General features: G+C 42.8%; 1 protein-coding gene across 2 annotated transcripts in view; it reads left to right on the top strand.

The window, feature by feature from the left end:
• Positions 1–20,964, top strand: part of WWC2 (WW and C2 domain containing 2) — a 142,393-nt gene that overhangs the window by 85,655 nt on the left and 35,774 nt on the right. For both annotated transcript variants that reach the window (XM_073219191.1, XM_073219190.1), the window contains exons 3-8: positions 438–641; positions 1,450–1,526; positions 9,103–9,182; positions 13,659–13,788; positions 16,574–16,720; positions 17,746–17,819. In XM_073219191.1, the coding sequence (XP_073075292.1) occupies positions 438–641; positions 1,450–1,526; positions 9,103–9,182; positions 13,659–13,788; positions 16,574–16,720; positions 17,746–17,819 (712 nt within the window). The remainder of the gene's footprint in view (positions 1–437; positions 642–1,449; positions 1,527–9,102; positions 9,183–13,658; positions 13,789–16,573; positions 16,721–17,745; positions 17,820–20,964) is intronic.

Below are 20,964 nucleotides of genomic sequence, written 5' to 3'. Positions count from 1 at the left end.
GGAGGCAGTCTGGCAGGAGTCCTGTATACAGTGCAGGGAAGCATGTGCCATGGGAAGTAGAGTGGGTTCAGATCCTACAGGCCTTAAATGCTGGCATAAACAGCTTGGCTTTTATTCTGTAGGTACAGGGGGGCCAGAGAATCCTGGAAAAGAAGGATGTAATCTCAGCTTTGGAGGCTTACTTGGGCAATATTGTGTATGATGGACTCACAGTGAGAAGAAATTGTTACAAAGACCTGAAAGGGGTGGTGCTGGGGAAGGACTGGGTGAATAAAGCAAAAAAACTGCATCAAATTTCTGGAGAAGCCATCTCACAAATACTGATAAACTGCTTGAAGGATGTAGGAATGAAAGCTAGCTACTTTTTTTTAAACCTTAAATAATCGAAAAAACCCTTACTTCCATCCTAAAAGATAACCGACCTGATGTATTTTCAGAAACCACACAGATTGAAGACCCAAGGAAACAATGGAGGGGGGAACAAGAGAAAATGCTCAAGGACTACCTGTCGGTGGCTCAGGACGCTCTCAGGACGCAGAAGGAGCTGTACCACGTGAAGGAGCGGAGGCTGGCCCTGGCCCTGGACGAATACGTGCGATTAAATGATGCCTATAAGGAGAAGTCAAGTTCCCGCACAAGCTGTAAGTACAGCACACTGTTCAGACTTCACACGTGGGGACTGAAGACAGTGGTGGGCCGCTGGGTGTCTGCAGCGTTTCGCTTGGAGTCCTGTCCGTTCATAGGCAGAAGGAATCCCTCTGAGAGCGTGAGGCCACACGGCAGATTTCTCAGGAACACCCCTTGACTCCGTTCCAGACAAAAGTCCCCTCCTGTGGGGGTTATGTGTCCCTCCTGTGTTTGGTCCTCGGTCCACCTGATTGCTTTTTATTTATTTATGAGTTAATTTCTACCTTTTCAGATCAAGCAAATAATTCGGCCCTTTTGCCACACTTGTCCAGTATTTTCAGTGGGGAGGAACTGGACCATTAGCTAGGACGAAGTTTCTGTCGACCACCTGAGTTGATCTGCTTCTTATTCTCTTTAAAAATTGATAATCTGGAGTTGGCCTTGTTTCAAAAAGTAACTCGCCTGGGCTCAGAGGTTCTACTTGAATTCTACATTTCTGGGTGACGCAAGGCTCTGGAAACTGTACCTCCAATAAGGTCCTCTGAGATGTTGTACACAGGTCTGAAGTCCAGAAGAAAATTTTGAGCACCAGGCTCTTTATGATATTCCTCTTTCTTGAGTTTTTTTTTTTTTATAGAAATTATAAAGGTTTGAAGATTACTTTTTATATTTAGGTGTCTGATGAATGACAGTAAAGGAATTCTAAAGTAAGTATCCACAAAAGCATGTAAATCTTTGTAGGGTTTGTAAATTCTAAGCAGAGAACTAGTTACGCAACTCATACAAGTTACTTTTTTCTTTCTTTTTCTTCTCTTTGAAAAGTATTCTCAGGATCTTCATCCAGTACTAAATACGACCCTGATATTTTAAAAGCCGAGATCTCTACTACACGATTAAGGGTAAGTAAGTGTTTTTTTATCCCGGTTCTTTGTTTCACCCACGCCTAGAACCTAAAGGTGGCGGAAGCATCCTTGTTTTTCATCTGCTGTCTCCGTTCACCGTAGGCGCCTCCTCTGCTCTCCCCCGATGGGTGGGCTTTCTGCCACTGCTAGAACACGTTCAGTGATTGAGGTTGTCCTCGTTCCAGGGACGGGGAGCGGGCCCCATTCCTGAGCAGCATGATTATTTGCGTTGAGTGTATTGAATCAGGATTTGAGTCTGTGTAACTTACTTTCCCTGTGGTGCTAAGGTGTCTTCCCGAGTTGAGCCAGGTGCTTTTTCATCGGAGACCCCATATTTACAGATGCCCACTGATGGCGTCACCAAGGCAGTCCTTTCCTGGGTCAAACTGACCCGTTCCTCACATTTCCTCATGCGTTATTTCCTATCTCTACCCTAAATCTTTTCAACCAAACTGCTGTGAAGGCCAGAGCTTGTTTATCCTTAATTTTGGAGTCTTAAAGACTGTTCACCAAGTAAATAAATTCATGCAGCCAGTACCTTGGTCATGAAATAGATTACCAGGAGCCCCCTGGACCCCTGTCATCATTATCCGTCCCCCTGAGGGATGCAGACCTCATCATTAGTGTAGGTTACATTTCCATCTGCTCCAAACTTTGTAAAATTGGGATGGTACCATATGTGTTACTGGATGGCTTCTTGTGCTCAAAAACATTTGGATTCATCCACATTCACTTCCTGCTGTAAAACATTCCACTTTTATATATATACCATAAATTCTTTATCTCTCCTACTATTGATGTACATTAGAGTTTATTCCAATTTCTAATAATTATTTCTTTAATGTACATGTCTAATGTACATGTCTTTTGTGCACGTTTTTTGTTATGCAACTAGGAGCAGAATTGCTGTATCAAAAAATACAGGTAGCTTCAACTTTAACAAATTCTGACAAATGTTTTTAGTTCTTCTTACTTTCTGATTTCGGCCATTAAAGTTGAAATTATGTTTTCTGCATATGGCTTTTGCCTATATCCCAGAGATTTTGAATTTTATATTTTTATTATCAGTCTGTTCAAAATGTTTTCTGGCTTATTTATGATTTCTCATATGAGTATATTGCTTCATTTTTAGGCAGTTGGTATTTTCTTATCTTTTATTATTGATTTCAGCTTAATCCACTGTGTATTTTTCAGTTCTAAAATTTCTATTTGATAATTTTTTATTGTTTCTGATTACTTGCACAAATTCTGCACATTAGTATATACTTTGTTAAACAAAATAATCACAGTAATTCTTAAATTCCATGTCTTGATTGGTACAATGTCTAGATTTCCTGTATGTTGGATTCGTCAGTCTAGATCTGATTTTTCCTCTTGATTCTTGGTCAAATTTGACTTCTTACAGCTAGTTAATTTGTACTGATAAGTACGTATTATGTGTAAAAAAAAGTGTAAAGGCAATGTAAGGTTTTGAATGACCCTGTCATCCTTCAGGGAGGATTTAGGTTTGTTTGTCGCAGGCAGGTAGGCCAGGGGCAAATCCTTGTGATTCAGTCGCATGTGGCCGGCTGAAATCCGGGCTTCCTTCCTTTTCTGAGAGTGGGTCATTTGCCACTTCCCCTTTCTGTAGCGCAAAGCTCTTCGAGATCCCAGGTGACCTCCTGGGACGTTTGCCGAGGGCCCAACTGCGAACCTCCTGTGGAGCCTCGCCCTCTGGGCCTGCCCTCTGGCGCTCTGTGTCCCAGGCCCTCGGGCACTGCGTCTGGCCACCTTTGCAACTTCTCTACTGTACGCAGGTGCCTCAGAAGGGAAGATGGTGCCAGCTCTGGACCAGCACTGGGCATCCCTTTTCTTGGGATCATCAACACAAGCTTCTTGCTGCCCTGGGTCTCTCCAGTGTCTTCAAGTCAATGTTCTGTGTTGTGTTTTTCCTTCGACTTCGCCATTTGTTCTGGGGGGAAGAGTGTGAACTTTCTGAAAGTCCTGCCTCTGCTAAGTCTGGGTGTCTTGGTGTAATTTGTGGGTCACTGAGGGAAATGTTCTGTATCATCCTAACATGAGGGTCCCTCCAGCACATCATGGACTCTTTACTCTGCCTTCATTTCTCTGTATCATGTCTCCACATTTCTGTGATCTACTAGGCTAGAGACCTTATCTAAAAAAAAGGAAATGAAAGGATTTTATCAAAACGTACTCTTAGTAAGCTTCAGTACTCACTTGAGCTGTTCACTTCTCAGGAAGTTGTTACATCCTAGTTTTACCCTTTGAAATTTTAACCATTTTTCACCGTTCTTATCTTTGTAGGACACATTATAAATGGAATGACCAGAATAGGCTATTATAGTCTGTCCATTTTCTCTCTTAGGAGAGATGCGAACTAAGGAAGGGATTCAAAACCAAAAACGTAGAGTATCTCGTACAAATAACCGTTTTAGAAGGAAATTCTCAAACGGGAGACCTCAGGAGATCCCAGGTGGTCACATTCGCCAGACCTGTCTCCCAGAGCAGTGGAATCTCCTAGATAAAGTTTGTTTTATGCCAGCTTTAGTGTGCTCTCAATATCAGAAGCCTGTATTTCACATCTGTATTTCATCCCTGAGACCACAAAGAGGAGTCAGGCAGGAGCAGCCTCAAGAAGAGGCTACAGGACATTCATAAGCAACTAATGAATGCTCAGAAGTGACACTCTCTTCATCTCCTTCATTATGAATAGGTGCTTGTTTAACACCTCCTATCAGCATAAATGCCTGAAATGCTCCCTTCGCAAATTGGCCTGTGTTGCCGTTGTGACGTTTGGAGTTGTGTCGTAGTTTGAACACTGCAGAACATGTGATGCGCTGTCTCCGCTGTCTGCACACATTTTGGCCGGGTAACACTCCCACAAGGCCCTGGCCATTCAGAAGTAGCGGGTAACTTGCAGGGTCTCCTTAATTTTGATACCCTGGCCTTTCTTGGCGTGCCTACCCTGTAGAAATCCCTGTATATACAAGTCCTTTTCACAAATTAATGCCACAGCAATAGCAACTCATGAATGAACGAACTCTTTGCTTTGGTGTTTCGCGGACCTGACTGCATTTTTGTTCACTCATAATTTTTCAGGCATAGCCACATGCTTGCTTTATACATCATTGTTTTGATGCAACAGTATTAGCAGGTGGGCTTCATTTGTTTTACTTAGCCTGAGCTAGTGGGTCAAGTTTTGGGGAACCAGGTATTTAGGAACATCTGTCTAAAATATCTGTTTTATATTATTTTATATCATAGTCATAGGTATTAGTGATCATTGGATTTCAGTTTCCTTCTTGGTCAAAAGAGGTAATAGTATTTCCTGGCATCTTATTTCTAGTTGTTGAAATGGTAAAATGAATAGATGAATGCTTTTTAAATTAAGAAACTTTTAACTTTCAGAGGTGGTGCTTTAATTGCTTGGGAAGAGGAATATAAACATTTTTTACAGCAAAATTATTATTTCTACAGTGATGTGTATCAATATTATTTATCAATAAGACTAGAAAAAAATTTATTTCATCTATCCAGAAATAGATACTTAGACCGCAGTACCCTTGGGGTAGGGAATGGAGAATATCATACAAACTAAACCTTAAATTCAACTGATATTTTTAAAAAATTCATGCCCCAAATTACAAATAGGGGAGATTTGGCAAAAATTTGGTGGAGAAAATTTTTCATGAGTTTTGATTAAGTTTTTGCTTTTATGATTTATTTATTAGGATGTTCTATCTTGTCCATTTCTATTTGCTGGTTTATTCATTTTTAATTTAACAACTCCATTGAGGAGTACTTCCCGCACCATACAATTCACCTATTTAAAATGTACAGTTCAGTGGGTTTTAGTATATTCTAGCTGTGTACCCATCCTCACAGCCTCATTCTGGAACATCACGTCTCCCCTAGAAGGAACCCCGCGCTCATTAGCAGTCACTGCCCATCCCCCACACCGCTCCCCTCCACCCACAGATCCCAGGCAGCAAGTCATGTATTTTCTGTCTCTAGAGTCGCCTGTTCTGGACATCTCGTGTGATGGAAGCATACAGTATGTGACTGGCTTCTCTTCCTGAGCATCATGTTTTCAGGATTCCTCCATGCGGTAGCGTGTCGGTACTTCCTTCCTTCTCATGGCTGAATAGCATCCCACTGTAGCCATATATCACATACATTTGTCCATTCATCAGCTGGTGTTTATTTGGGTTGTTTCCGCTTTCTGGCTAGTACGAACAGTGCCAGTGTGAACTTTCCTGCACCAGCATGTTTGTAGATAAATGTTTTCATTTCTCTTGGGTACTGTAGCCCAGGACCAGGGTTGTTGGGTCATAAGTTGGCAATTTAACAGTTTATTTTAGTTATTTATGGAGATCTAGCATTGACCTTCCACATTTTTATCATTTGTCTCAAGGTCGTATATTTCATACATGTTCCATGTAATTTTTTGCAGTGACTTCTGTTTCCTTCATATTGTCATTAAACAAAAGGGGAAGGGGTTTTAGAAAAATATTACAGGCAATCATCTTGTTTCTGATGACAGAATCCATTTGTTAGTTATCATAAATGGTTCTAATAGCTTCTGGGATTCTATTTTTCTCTACAGGTGAAGTCAAAACATTTATTATTAATTCTCTGAGTGTCTGGAACTGACTTCTCTCTCTCTTTAAAGGCGACTTCAGAGATGAGGCAGGGCGGTGAGGATTTTCGGGTGGTGGAAGTGGTGGTAAAGAGGAGGATTTTCAGGAGGAGCCAGCTGACAGTTGCCCTTTGTTGCTCGCTTAAGGCGCTTCTGGCAAGACAATAGAGGAAACGGTGAACGGGAAAGGTAGTCGTTAGTAAAATGCCATTTTGCTCATTATAGCTTTAATGCTGTGAGGTTCCCTTTTAGGGCAAACTTATGAAACTTGCCTGTCTTGTGATCCTTCCAAGGTCCCTGGGTTTCTGGAATTTACTTTGCCTTCATTGTCATTTTCTTTCTCCTTCTTTTAAAATAAAACTTATTACGCCGGGATTGTAAGAGAGGCTAAGGCACTCTATGATTTCCAGTCATACTTACCACATTTAATCATGCTATCTCCCTAGTTTTCAGAAATAACTTAAAAATCAGTTTAAAATGTCAGTTGCTTTTGTGTCATCAGTATAGAAAGCAGGAAATGTGCAAAAGTCTGGGGTCTCTTGCCCCCAGTTGGTACCCAGGGTTGTGAGGTTAGATTCCATAGACATAGGTCTGTAAAATTAGATGGTTGCCTGTGGTTGCAGAAAGTTCAAAACACAGGCTGTAGGGCGTGTGGCCTATTCAGACCTTCAATTGGGTGAAATATAGGAATAATGAAGTTTCTAATGTAAAATAAAGTTAAACATTCAGTTAAACTCAACAGATAAATGATTGAATATCTACTGTACCCAGAATCCTGTGCTTAAGCCTGTGCGGGGTCTCACACAGCACCTGCCATTGTCGTTTATTCCTCAGGGTGCCTAGTCTCCTCCTCGACTTTTTTCTCTGATAGTCCATGATGCTTTTTTTTCCTCTGATTTCTCTTGGCATTACTCCACAGTGAATTTTCTCTCTTCCTCTGGAAGGCTTCTGAGTGGTGAAGGTGCCTGACGTGTGTTCCTGAGCTCGCTTCGGTTTTCAGTACACACCGACTAGGCGATTTCATTTATTCTCATACATTGAAAGTGTCACCTTTCTGTCAGTGACTTTCAGTTGTATATCTAGTCCCGACACGCCTCCTGAACATCAAGGCCACATATTCCAGTTGCCTTCAAAGTCTCATGGGCATCAGAAAAATAAGTATCTTAGAGAAAACCTTTGATCTTTCTGCCCAAATCTGGTCTCACTCTCCAGAAAAGCACCCTCCTGCTCCAGCCGGGAAGCCACAGTCCTGGCAGCGGCCTGTGACACATCTCCCCCCGCGCCCTCCACACTGAGTCCGTCACCGAGTCCGGTTGATTCTGCCTCCGAGACAGATTCTTCCTCTGGGTGTTACGCCATGGCACTGCCCGCATGCCACCCCACAGGCAGGCCGAGTGACCCTTCTGTCCCCCGCTGGTCCGTTCTCCTGTCATCACACTGACCTTTTAAAATCATAAAGCAAATCTTGCTTTAAAATCCTTCTTCGATTCTGATTGTTCCTAGGATAAGATCTAGAAATCTTCGCCATGGCTTCAAGAATCCATATAATGAGCCTTCTTTCCCAGGCCCGTCTCACGCCGCGTGCCACCTCTGTGATCCAGCACCGGTAGCATGCTGTAAATCCCGGCTACTTGCTGAGCTCCCCTTCCCACACGTTAGGGTTGGTCTACTAGCTGTCCTCTTGGAGGCGGAGCCCCTTCATCAAGTGAAGCTCCCCTAAGCCTCTCAGCTTAAACATCATTTCCTCAGACAGGCCTGATCCAGCCTTCAGACTGAATTAAATTAGGTCCCGTCCCCATGAAATGCCCTGGACTTTTCCTTTATATCACCTCTGATAACTGGTAAGATTTATTTCATGGGATGATTATTTGCTCAATTTCTGCTGCCGCCCACCCCCAACCCCAACATTGTTCTTTAAGACCCATAAAGGCGAAGATTGTGTCTGTTTGGTTCATACCTCAGGCCCAGAAACTGACGCTTCCTGAAGAGTCAATAAATTCTTGTGAAATGGGTAGGAAATAGAAGTTTAAAAGCACATTGAAACACTGTGTAACAGAATGTGCTTAAAACTTAAGGCTGTAATATGGAAATAAGTTTCTGACACCCATGTGAAGACCTTTAGTTTGTAACTAAACCAGGCTTCTGCTGTTTTTCTCACCTATCAGATTTTAGAATTGTGATTACCAAGAATGTATTTGGCAACAGGAAAAAGATATTTTTTGTCAGCTTGACAACAAATATGTATTCCTCACCTACTGTTTGCCCGGTACTCTGCGAGAAGCTTGGGCTACAGCCGGTATGATGCAGCTTATTTTCCCACAGGGAACTGACAGTAAACAGTACACAGAAAATGCCAGCTCTTAAGAAATACTGTGAGCTAAATACCACAGAGTAATGGCAGGGTGGCATGGTTAGACAGAGACGTCCTATCTGCACAGGCCCTGTGTGAGCTGAGACTTGCATGACAAGGTGTCAGCTATTGAAGATCCGAGGGCAAAGCCATCCAGCCAGAGGGAACAGCACACGCAGAAGCTCAGAGGCAGGAACTGCCTGACAGAGAAAGCGGGGTGACCAGTGGTCCTGGAGCTTGGTGAAGGAAGGAGAAGTGTTTAGAGTAGGGACACCCGGGTTTAAAGTCTGACTCCCCCCTTGCTGTCTGTGTATCACAGACAGGAGATAGTAGTGATGTCCAGCTTGCAGGAATGTGACTGAATAAGATGATGAGGGTGAACATGGGTAATAACGTGCATCACTGATCATTTCAATGTGATGAATGACCCTCCCATAGAACTGATGTCAGGGAGAAGCTAGTAGAGTGAATATTAAACTAATGGCTGTGTTCATGTGTTTAATAGTTTACTAATATATTATCTTTTAAAACAGCATTGCTAATTATTTACAAACATTCATATTTACACTGATTTCTCACAAAAGGTTAAAAAGCTGAAGCGAGAACTCTCACAGATGAAGCAAGAATTGCTCTATAAAGAACAAGGCTTTGAAACATTGCAACAGTGAGTACAAAAATACTGTATTGACTTTAGAATAATGCAAAGCCCCCAACTAACACAAAAAAACAAAAGTACAGGTTACATAAAAGACTTCTCGATGAGACATAAAGTTAAAAGCTCAGAGCTCTGCACCAAAAAAGGCATTACCCAACAAACAAAAACTTGGGGAAATCTATATACTTTGGAAAGGTATCTTTTTATGAATCATTGGAGAGCCAAAGAAACCAAAGTGAAAACTGTAACTGCTGGCACCTGGCAGCCTGCCCTGAGATGGCAGGTCGGGCGGAGACCAGGTGCAAGGGACACCTCTCCACCCGCGCTCTGGAGACGCACTGCAGTCCCGCCCTGAGCCCTGGGCCGGAGGCGGGCTGATCGCTGGGAGCAAGTTGGAACTGGCAGCCAGGGCCCTCGAGGGAGCCCTCCATTTCCAGTGGTCCTCTGGCCTGCCCACTTCTATGCTGAAGCCTCACCGGCCACTGGAGTAGCTCCGGCCTGGGCCAGGTTGAGTGAAGATGTACATGACAGAGGGTAGCAGGGTCTGGAGGACCCTGCCCTCTGCCAGCCCTGGGAAGCCACCTCCCTCCCTGCTAGCGAGCCCCAGTCCTGACTGGGACACTGAGGCCTTCCTACGCACAGTCCCACCGTGGTCTCTGACGCAAGGGAGGAAGCTGCTGGGTTTCACACCATGTGACCACAGGACTGAAGGTATCCCTTGAAATTATTACCAACTGCTTCTTAGTTGCCTCCTCCATGATGCGGCTCAGGGCCACCAAGTGGGGTGCAGTATTTGTAGGGGTGTCCCTGGTCAGTTTCAGGCTCTTCCCTGCATCTCCCCCAGGGGCAGTCCATGGCAGCAAGGCATTACCCCTCTTAAAGATGCTGCATGTTCGCCGGCCAGGCAAGCATGAACTGACCGTGCCGTGTGGTTTGGATGAGTTCTATCTCGAGACACCCAGTCGCTACTCCTTGACCCCCCAGCCACACAACTTTAGTTTCAGACATTTGGTTTTATGGCTTAGACTTCTTTTTCCCGCTCACCTCAATGTCATCATAACCACGATATTCTTTCAGATGCTCCCATCCCAGTGCTTCTCAAACCCGACTGCGTGTTAGAGTAATCTGGGGAGCTCTTTTTAAAAAAGTACCCGTTTCTGGTCTCCACCTCAGGTATGTGTCATGAGATCCCAGGTGGTTCTCAAGAATAGCTATGCCGTACGAACCTCAGCTGGTTCCAGAGCTCCCCTAAAAACTGTGTAGACTGAGAATGACATAAATGTGATACTTAGTACTTGTATGCCCACACAAAGGAGGGCTTTGTGGTAGGAGTGGAGAGAGAAAGCAAACCCTGAAGAATGCCGCAAAATATTTAGCCACACGGTAAACGTTTTCCAGGCACGTGAAATTATAACTCATGTCACCACCCAGGATTAAAGGTTAGCCAAGCTTGTGTTTTTGTTATATTGGTGTAACAATGCCATATTGTTTCAAAGCAGTTTGCTTGCAAGCAATTTTTATAGGAATCTAAGGCATGTTTAAGAATCTGTCAATAACATTCCACAAGAAAACAATAGACATTTGTCGTAGAAATTCAGGCATTCTCCTGCAATGATTCTAATCCCGTGAGCCCAGAGCAGAGAGATGCGCTATTTACCCTCAGAGACCTCTCTAGTTGACCTTAGTGACAGACAAAATGAAGCTGTTTTCATTCAAATATTAACCACCTACTAGAACACTGGATGATAATTGATTGAACCCAGAGACCATGTTTTTCAAGAAACCACATTCCTGATCCTATAAAGGGACTTTTATTTGGGATTATAAGACAAAATAATTTCAGGAAAAGATTTAAGTAGGATCCCACTGCGGGCTTTTGTAACATTTACTTATTCACAGTAGAATGGTCTGTTCTTGTTAAATCTGGAGTTATGGTGTAATTTACACTCAGGCTTTCATTTTCCTTGGTACAAGAGTTTTTTCTGGATGAATGGGTGTGGTTGTATTCTCTCTGTTACCCATTTCAGTCTGTGTCCCAAATTTGACTTTGGCTTCCGTGACAGTGTAGTTTTGTGTAGATGGACACCAGGAAGAGATACATGTCCACTCTGCCACCTCCAGTGGTCACTCAAAACTGGGAAATGTCAAGTGATGAAACCCCCAGCAAGCCGAATGTACCTACAGACTCTATGAGAATTTGGCTCTGGGGGTGCTTACTTTCCAGGGAAGGCACACAAATGGTAATCTCTTCCGTTTCAGAAGAGACTAAGCTACAGGGAAAACTTAACAGGGTACACACAAACCAGAAAATTTCTAAATTTTTAGGGAAAATATAATGACATTTCTCAAATTAAGAACAGAAAGCATAGTCCTCTGTTTTACAAACCAGCAAATAATGCTAATATTTTGTTTTATTTTATTTTATGGGCAGTTAAGGTCAAAAGAGGGAAAAGGTGGGAGATGACAAGTAGAGGAGAAAAAAGGGGAAACATGGAGGTCAAGGAGAAAAGAGACATTTAAAGTAGAGACGTTCAAAGCAGGCAGAAGACAAGGAAAGGAAGAGCCGGCAGAGCTGTGGCAAACGCCGCGTTAAGACGGCTGGTTCCCAGCATACTTAGCCTTCGCCTGAGCAGCAGAGAGCCAAGGAATTTTCACCTCTTTTTAAAGCTACCTGAAATTTAAATTAGCAGGCCTGCTTTTATTTTTAAGTATCAAAGTTTATTTCTGAAAATAACTTACTTGCTTTTTTAGTTCAAATGTTAAAGTTCATATCTGAATTAAAGATATGTTTTACTGTTAAATTCTGAAGGTTTTACAAGTAGAAATCACTTGGACTTCGGAAATTTACTTTGACACGATTTGAGATGCCTATATTGTTACCTATTTCATGAAATCCCACAGATGATTTTTTAATTAAAATAAACCTTTTGCCTCAACTAAGTTCGTAGATACAGTACTTTAGGGAACCAACAATTTCATTGAAAATCGCAATATTCAAAGTGCTTCAGTGTTTTTATCAAATATTCTAAGATAGTAGTCATCTTAGATGACTCATACAATAGTCATAAGAGTTGACCATTACCTGGGTTGACCATTCTGAGGATATTTGCCCTACTTTTAGCAACGTGTTTATGCAGCTTATGAGCTAAATTTTTATAAACTTTCTGGCCCCAGTGTCTTCATTTGGAGAAAGTATGACTGGCAGATCCCTAGGGTCCCTTCCCACTCTGAACACTGTGTATGTGGAATTCAGCGAACTTCATTGGTTGAGCTTTATTATCAAATGACCTTATGATGAAATTTATCTTACATTCTTAAATTGTTCAATTGCTTGTTCAGCAGCATACAATAGTTACTAAAATAGTACTTGGGAAAATATGTTATCTACAAACTCACTGGCTTGAGCAAACTTTGTAAGAATGAATAAGATGGCATTTTTTTTTCTGTCTTAGAAAAGATAGAAATAAATATAAATACATATCGAAATAAATATAAATTCCTAAGTGTTTTAGACCACTTTTCTGTGATGTAATAGGTGCCATTTCTCTGTGGATGAGACCAAGGGTGTGTCTGAGAATGAGAGCTGCTGGCTGAAGGAGCGGAGGCATAGCCGTCCGCTCTTGGCTGTCGCCCCAGCTCTCTTCACAGCGAAGCCGGGCAGAGTCCTAGCACAGGAGCTGGTAGCCCACGCAGTTAGGTGATTTGTCTGGGCCCTGCAAACAGAAAGAATTAGGTTACATGGCATCCTCTGACATAGGGTGACCACGTGACCTATAGGACATCGGGAAGCAGATATGCCCAGGAAACAGATAACAGATTAGCTCATTGAAGAGCTCTGTATTCCATGCCGGCTGACAGTGCACACATCTGCCTCTCTGCCTTATCCTAGATTTGAACTCAGTCAGCAAGGCAAGCAATTGTATCTCAACCCCGAACTAGGATAAAGCTGGAATAACTGCTGTTCCTATATTGAAAAAGAAATAAGGAACCAACTACACAATCCAAATATCGTAGGACACTCACTAGCATAAATAACAGTCACTGTCAGTTATGCAAGGCCGGCCACTCTGTAGGCACTGTGTGAGGTGGAAACATGTAAGAGAAGGTGAGCGCTGTCACTGAGGTTGTCATCCAGCGGACTGGCATTTCTGCCCTCTGGCTAAGTCATGTCCCCATGTCACTAACCTCACCCAGGGTAGAGATGAGGGTCAGCATGAGATGAGGTTGGAGTTCAGACAGCATGCGATCACCCAAACGGATGAAGGCAAGAAGCCGAGCCTGAAAATGGTTAGAGGTGGGCCGGACGTGAGGTGGGGGATGGGAGAAGTCTTAGCTAGAAGTGATCAGAGGGGACACACACTGGTGTGTGAGTCAAGGGTCACAGTCGTCAGCCCTCTAAGACTCAGCCAATCCGAAAACCAAGTCCTACAGTGTTTTTTAACTTGTACTCTGTCCGTCTTTGATTTTTCTTTTTTCTTTTAACAGAATTGATAGAAAAATGTCTGGAGGCCAGAGTGGCTATGAACTTAGTGAAGCCAAAGCCATTCTAACCGAACTGAAATCTATCAGAAAGGCTATCAGCTCAGGAGAAAAAGAAAAACAAGACCTGATGCAGGTATGCCGTGGGACATTTTATTAGTCTGCCAGCTCCCCTCAGGGGCCCCAGAAACGCGCCTGGAGACGGGAGATCAGAGTCTGGGTGGCCCTTTACCGCACCCATGAAATTCATACCGAATTTGGTCCCATAAGAGGCTGTTACAGGCCCCAGGGCGACAGCCCACCTTGGAAGAAACAGCTTGGTGCCAAGGTTCTGATGTGCTGGTGTGAAGGCAGGTGTTGGATGCCCCCTGAGATGGGATGCTGGACCCCAGAGCCCGTATGAGGAGATTCATATCTGGGCATAGCCTGCAGCTCACTGAGAACTTCATGGGCAGCCCAGATGGGCAGGGTCATCTAAAGCAGTGATCCCAGCCCCAGGGACATAAAGGCATGTCACCTGTCATCAGGAAATAGAAGATATGCCTTGAAGAGTGCAGGAGAGTATGTGAGTTGCTGAGAAAAGCTCTTCCCCACCCCAGGAGATTCCCAGATGCGAGCTGGTGTGGGCTGGGGAGTCTGTGTAGCCACCCAGGAAAGCTGCTGATGGCAGCGGGTCCCCTTCTTACCCCTGTATAGTTCTCAGCTTACAGTTTTCACTCTCAATGTCCCAGCCTTGTGTGTAGAAAGAACAACCATTCAGTGATTAATATTCTGCATTTTTTTATATCTATGTTTAGCACATACAGTCAAGTTTTCTTTTAAGAGTTATCCCTTCCTCTTCTTCCCTTCCCTCCATCCCGTCATTATCACAAGTGCTGAGAATCCTTTGTAGGTCAGATATTTGGAGTTCAGAGTAAAGATTTAGTCTGTGTCGTTGGGACACAGATGTTAGAGCTATAGTGATGTTTGCATTCTTAATAGAATCTGTAAATACCATACTCAACCTACTTCATGTCCATTTTCAAAACCCTAGTTGAATATAGGTAAATATTATTGAACCCCTCTAATTTTGCACTTGGGGAATTTTGAAATAACTTGCAAGAAGAGGTTGAATTTTTAAAAATGTTAATAATAGCAAATACTTGTAAGTCTTGATTGCACGGGGCCACCTTCAGGGTGCCTTCTGCCCACCGTTCAGAGAAATAGTTCATTTAATTCTCTCATCACCCTCAATCTATAGACAAGGAGATTGCAGTATAGCAAAGTTAAGTAACTTACTTAAAAGTCCCACACCTGGAAAGTGGCAGGCTGGGGGATCAAACCCAAACCATCTTGCTCCAGAATATGGGGTTCTAGCATATATGTAACACATACAAAACTTTACTTCGATATGTTTTGATTTGTTCCACACAGTCCTGCTGATTTATGTCAGTAACTCCCAAAATGCACGTGATAGGTCCTTTGATAAAAGTTAATGGCACTTCAACAAATTTACATTGGAACTTTTAAATTCAGCACTTTCAGGTCATCTTTGATGGCTTCCTTAACTTTAGATTTATACCCAGGCCAGATTAAATTAAAAAATTAGATTGCTTTTCAATTACTGAAGCATAAAAAATGATATAGACATCAGCCATAGAGCTGAGAGGGACATTAGGTATCTTCTGTGACTTTCAAACCTCTGTGACCACCACCAACAGTTAGAAATACATTTTACATCAAAACCCAGGAACACATAAATGTCTTTACCTGTAGATTCACACACACAACAAATTTCACAGAAATACGCCTGCTCTCAGTACTAATAATACACCCTGATTTTATTTTCTAGTCTCTTCTACTCCATTGAAAACCATACTAGTCATGACCTACTAAACTGAAGGCTCTGTCTTCACCAGATTTGAAGAATACTGATCTTTCCACTATATGGCTGAAAAAATGCAAAACAACTCACCCAAAGTCACTCAAAGATCTTTGCTCTTTTCTGTACTTATACATTTTGTATACATACCACTTTGAAAAAAGAAAATAAAGGTTAGGTAAAAACAAATACCAGATCTCTGATATTTCTGATTCCATATCACGAAAATTTTAAGTATCAGGATTAAATTCTGGCTCTTCTGAAAGTTGACAGTAATGAATTTCTTACCATTTTTATTAGTGTTTTTCAAAGACGGTTTTTGGTAACAGTTAAGATATAAGATTTTTTCCTTTTAATTCTTATTCTCCTGCTCACATCCTCCGTCTGCAGTGAATTTGGTTAAGCCTGGGTGCTGACACCAAGCACATTCACTTTTGAGTTTTCACTTTACGGAACCAAACATAATCATCATAGGCAGCGCCATGCATCTACCATACAGACAGGCTTGGATTGACTGACAGTACCATGACTTCTGGGCCTCAGTTACTAATCTCTGGTACTAATATGAGCTAAATAGTCTCTTGGGCCCATCCAAATGTAAAATGGCATAATTGTAGAAGTCTTCTAAGTAGAAAGTTCCTTGCTGTATCTACAATGAGATGGCATTATAGGTTTTCCATGTTTCTGTAATTCCTGCTGCGTAAAGTGAGTAGCTCTAATTAAAATAGACTTCTTTTAAATGGAATTTTCAAAATAAATGCATGTGTTAAGTATAACGATACCATTACTCACAGGGTGAATAATTTCCAGGCTGTCTTGGGAAAGGTAAGACAGTCTGGTTAATAGGATCTCACATACTTCTAGAGTCACATGTGTGTACATGCAAAATTATATCCCACTCTTATTTTTTCAGTAATTTAAAGTGGTAAGTACCTCCTAAAATAAAGTAATTGTTTTTTCCATGGAGATTATTAGCTCTTTCAATTCAGTTTTACCTGGTGGGGAAGTTGTGCGCTCCTAAATGTTAAGCTCTATGAAGTGCTTTGTATTTCCTGAACAGAGTCTTGCTGAGCTGCAGGAGAGGTTTCATTCGGATCAGAGCATTGGCAGATCTGAGCCAGACTTGCGATCCAGTCCTGTGAACTGTCATTTATCTCTCTCCAGACAGACCCTTGATGCCGGGTCACAGACAAGCATTTCCGGAGATGTAAGTTACCCGTGCAACATGTTGGGCCCCAGCACGGGCCTCGATGGGCCTTATTACAACATGGGTGGCAGATAAAACAGGAGCAGATAGGCGGTTCGAACTCCCGCTGTGTGCATTCGGAATTTCACACTCATGAAATTGGTTTTAAAACTCTTAGCCTTATCTTTATAGTCTAGGTGCCAAGTGTATCAGGATTTGTCCCTATGAGTAGCTTTGTTCTTTCTCATACTGTATTTATTTAGAGACATGATTGAAAGGCTAGAAACACATGGGAATTTAAGCTTTTCCTATTAAGTTTAGAGTCTTGGAAATTTAGGTCCTTTCAAATACACCTTAAAGCTGATGAGAAACATAAGATATGCCTTTAAAAACTAACAAAAAACTTGTTTTTGCAAATCCGAAGTTGATTGTACTAAAATGTTTGATTTGTGGTTTATACCCAGCATTAGAAAATATTTAAAGTGGCTAGAATATCATTAACTACTTTGTGCTTGCTCGTTTGAGATGCCATTAGCAGAGGTTAAGTTTTCAATAAGTTCCCAGTTATTTTCCTCTCACACTGCTTGGAATTCTGTTCTGTGAAGGTAGAATAGGTAGAGATCAACTGGTACTTACCTGTTTGAAAAAGCATTTTTCTGGAGTTATTTAGTTTATATTTTATACATTTGAAAGCTAAATGATGGAAATTTTGGCTCATAGAGATGAGGAAATTAGTTCCAGTCCATAAATTTTATTGACCTGTACACTCTTCATAAACTCTTAGACACTAGAAACATTTACTTGATATTTTTACCTTGAATTTAATGTGTGGAGAAAACGATGTTGAAAAACAGCCAAGTTTGAGTTAAAAAGAAATGTTTTGCCCTTACTGCAACTATAATGGAAGTGCATTTTTAAACTGGTGTTCCCAATTTCGGTACCATCTTCTTTCGCTTTTCTATTACTTGTACTTCCTAGAAACAAAAGCAGTTTACCTTCATTCATTTGCAGAGTTAATTGACTTTTTCCCTTTTGTTTTTTTCTAGATCGGAGTGAGAAGTAGATCAAATTTAGCTGAGAAGGTCAGACTGAGCCTACAGTATGAAGAAGCCAAGAGAAGGTAACAGCAGGGGAGCTGTTTGGGGTTAAGGAACCAGCGGGCTCCGTGTTTTCCTTCCCAGAATTAATCTTTGCTTCTACAGTGACATCTGCTGGACGCTCCCCACACACCTTCCCCTCGGTCTCCGGTTTGTGCATGTGAGGGTCACCGAGGCCCCTCTCTGCCTGCTGTCTTTTCCTTCCCCCTCCCCACAAAGCTGAAGAACAGAGAGAATTAGTGAGAAGTGTGAGGGGGACATGCCCCTCTCTTCCAGAAGAAGGAAGCTTTGAGCTTGTGCAATACTTAAAATTAAAAGTGAGAAGACGGCTTCTTAGGCAGAAACATGGTCAGTGGCTTGGGTACAGGACTTGGCAGTGGTTGAGGGGGTTCTACTGTAAATCGCTTTAAGCGTGTTTCATGGCATTGCAGGGAAGACCTGCTGGCGATGATGCCCTTGAGCAGGTGAGGTGTCCGTCCCAGTGACTCCCTTCAGGAGGAAGGGAGAGAGATTCTCACTAACCCCCGTGCTGGCCTTGTCTTACGTTGTGACTCTCCTTGGGTGAGGCCATCGTCATCCTGATCCCATGCACAGAACCAGCTCATTTTCATAATATGGACACACCTGGCTTATTTTGAGGAAGAAGATCCTACTGATAGATTTTATCTCATTACTTCCTTTTAAGAGTGTAAAAAAGGCCACTAGGGGAGGGAGACTTGCATTATCACCCTACAAGGGGCAGAGAAATTTATCATGTTCCTCCTCATGAATAAAAGCTCAGCTGAGAACCTGCTAGAATGTCAGGTCTTCCTGCCCTAACGAAGACCATCAGATAGATATTGAAGTCTAAGTCTTCCCATTATTGTTGGTGATAATGATTTAAGGGTAATTGGCCGAAGTTCTTAGAGGTTATGTTATCCTGCTTCAACAAAGTAATTATTTGATCTGCCTAAATAAACTGTTTGCCTGTTACTAATATTAGGCAGTTCTCTGATTTCTGAGAGAACCCTAAGTTTTGTTGCACAAATGATTAACCATGTGGCATGAGCAAGTCACTTAGTCTTTCTGAACATTTTATTTGCTTAATTTTAATGCCTATAAATTCTCTCAGGTAGATTATCAACTTTTTGAGGTCAGGAAAAATTTTGTATACTTTTTTGTCAGCTTTCAGTGCCTAGGCTAGTGCCAAGGATAGAGGACTGCTTCGTGGCTTTGTGGCCCAGTGACGCGGAAGCCGTGGTGGTGCCGTCTGTGGCCTTCCAGCTGTGACTGCACCAACCCTTTGGCAGCCAGAGTCCTGGGTTCCCTGGGGCTCGACTCGTCTCCCCTTAGGTCAGCTTGAGTCTTTGCTTTACTTTGGCAACGTTCATTCCAACTGCAAATGTTCCCAGAAGTCTTCACATTTTGTTCCCCAGATTTGGGTACACAGTTTCCAAATAAAGTTCAAGACCCACCTAGGAATGCCTGATTGACAGGAGCCTTTCTTTCCTCTGCTGCGTCATTACCCCCAGAGCAATCAGTTAATTCAATCACAGCAAAACTTAAGACCTCGGGTTATTTCCCCAATTCGTTGCATTGCTGTTCTTTTACCATTTGGGGTTTTATTTTAAAGTTACTAGTGATTCTGACAAACAGGTAACTTTCAAGCGTTAGTATGCATATGATGAAAATGCTTTTTCTTCCTTAATTCTGAATAAGTGAAGAGGTGGGTTATGTTTCTCTGAAACCTGTTCTCTCCTCCAGCCTTTGTTTTATGTGCTTAATGAAGCTAATAATTTCATGCTTATTTAGCATTTTGATGATTAATTTTCCAGCACGTTGAGACAGTTGTTTATGGCTTTATGATTAAAGCTGAAGAATAGTTGATGTTACATCGACCATTAGTGCAGACAGTGGGTGACAATCAGAAGTACGTTGTATATGCAGTGCCCACTGAAGATGGCAATTTTATTTTTAACTAACGCAAGAAACTTACAGCACAAGAATGTAAACTACTTCTGTCTTTGTCCTGATCATGTTTTCTGTTCACCTTTTTTCTTTCCTTCTACAACTTCTTCCATAAAAAAAGGAACAAAAAAAAGGACCGCCTTCCCGTCTTTCATATCCTGGGGCATGCCGTAACAACACCCAGAGATTCACCCAATGTGTTTTTTTAATAGGGATATGGAATCCTTGTGCCAATCTCAGTTGTGTTCATAGTTTACCTTGATCTTGTGCTTATGGTCAAAGTAGGCATATGCCATTTACCTTGTCCTCGTGGTGCCACAGAGTAGTTTACTCGGTTCAGGTGGAGAAAGCATTCTTATTGAATCAGGATTACCTTTACCATTTACTGTGAAGCTCTAGACATGGTGAAAGCTAAGCTCAGGCAAAATGATGAAACCGGTGACATTTCCCTTTGCTGTTTTTCCCACCTCCCCGTCCCATCCCACCCCCCTAACTTCAGCACCCATTGTCAGTCCAGTGGAGCCACTCCAGCTGCCTGTGTCCACGAATGTCCACCAGGGCCCGCGTGCCCCATACAGCCCAATGACTCTGTGCGAGGAAAGCCAGGCTGAGTGCCGTGCCTGCAGCTCTGTTCAGGGAGCGCTCAGGAGATGGTACAGACACCAGTTGTGCAGGGCACGGCTTAAGGAGATGCTGGTGGCGGAAGCTAAGCCCTGCCCTTTTCCCTGGCGTTGGGTGGTGGGGCCATGACGGATGCACTTTGACACTGACTGGCCGCTGCTCTCTGTTCTCTCTTCTCCTCCCCTGACCGGCTAATACCCTCCCTGCTGTCCAGCGCAGCCCCGGGACTCCCATTTTACTAGGGGACAGTCTTTACCAGAGGAACACTGGCGTTTCAGGCGTCCATTTACTGCAGTTTTCTTAGACGACAGCCCTGCAGGTGTCCCTCCCGTCAGCCTAGCTGGTGGCCACAGAGCCGGGCCGGCCTGTCCATGGCTCCTGGAACTCTCCATTTTTTAAGCTTCTGTGTGCTTTGACCTTCACCCTTTTATCAGATAGCTGGGGTGTGCTGACTCAGATTGTGAAGGTGGGAAAATGAAGCAGATGACAGCTAGGTGTAGAGCCGGGCCCAGGGGCTGGGACACAGGGCTGTCAGTCGTCACCCCCTGCCAAACTCCAGGCGACCACAGCCCTCGCTGGTCAGGGGCCCTGGGGAGAATC

The sequence above is a fragment of the Manis javanica genome, chromosome 12 (genome assembly GCF_040802235.1).
Source record: "Manis javanica isolate MJ-LG chromosome 12, MJ_LKY, whole genome shotgun sequence".
NCBI classification, from domain to species: Eukaryota; Metazoa; Chordata; class Mammalia; order Pholidota; family Manidae; genus Manis; species Manis javanica.
Note: the sequence above shows the minus strand (reverse complement) of the source record. Positions and strands in the feature narration are given on the sequence as shown.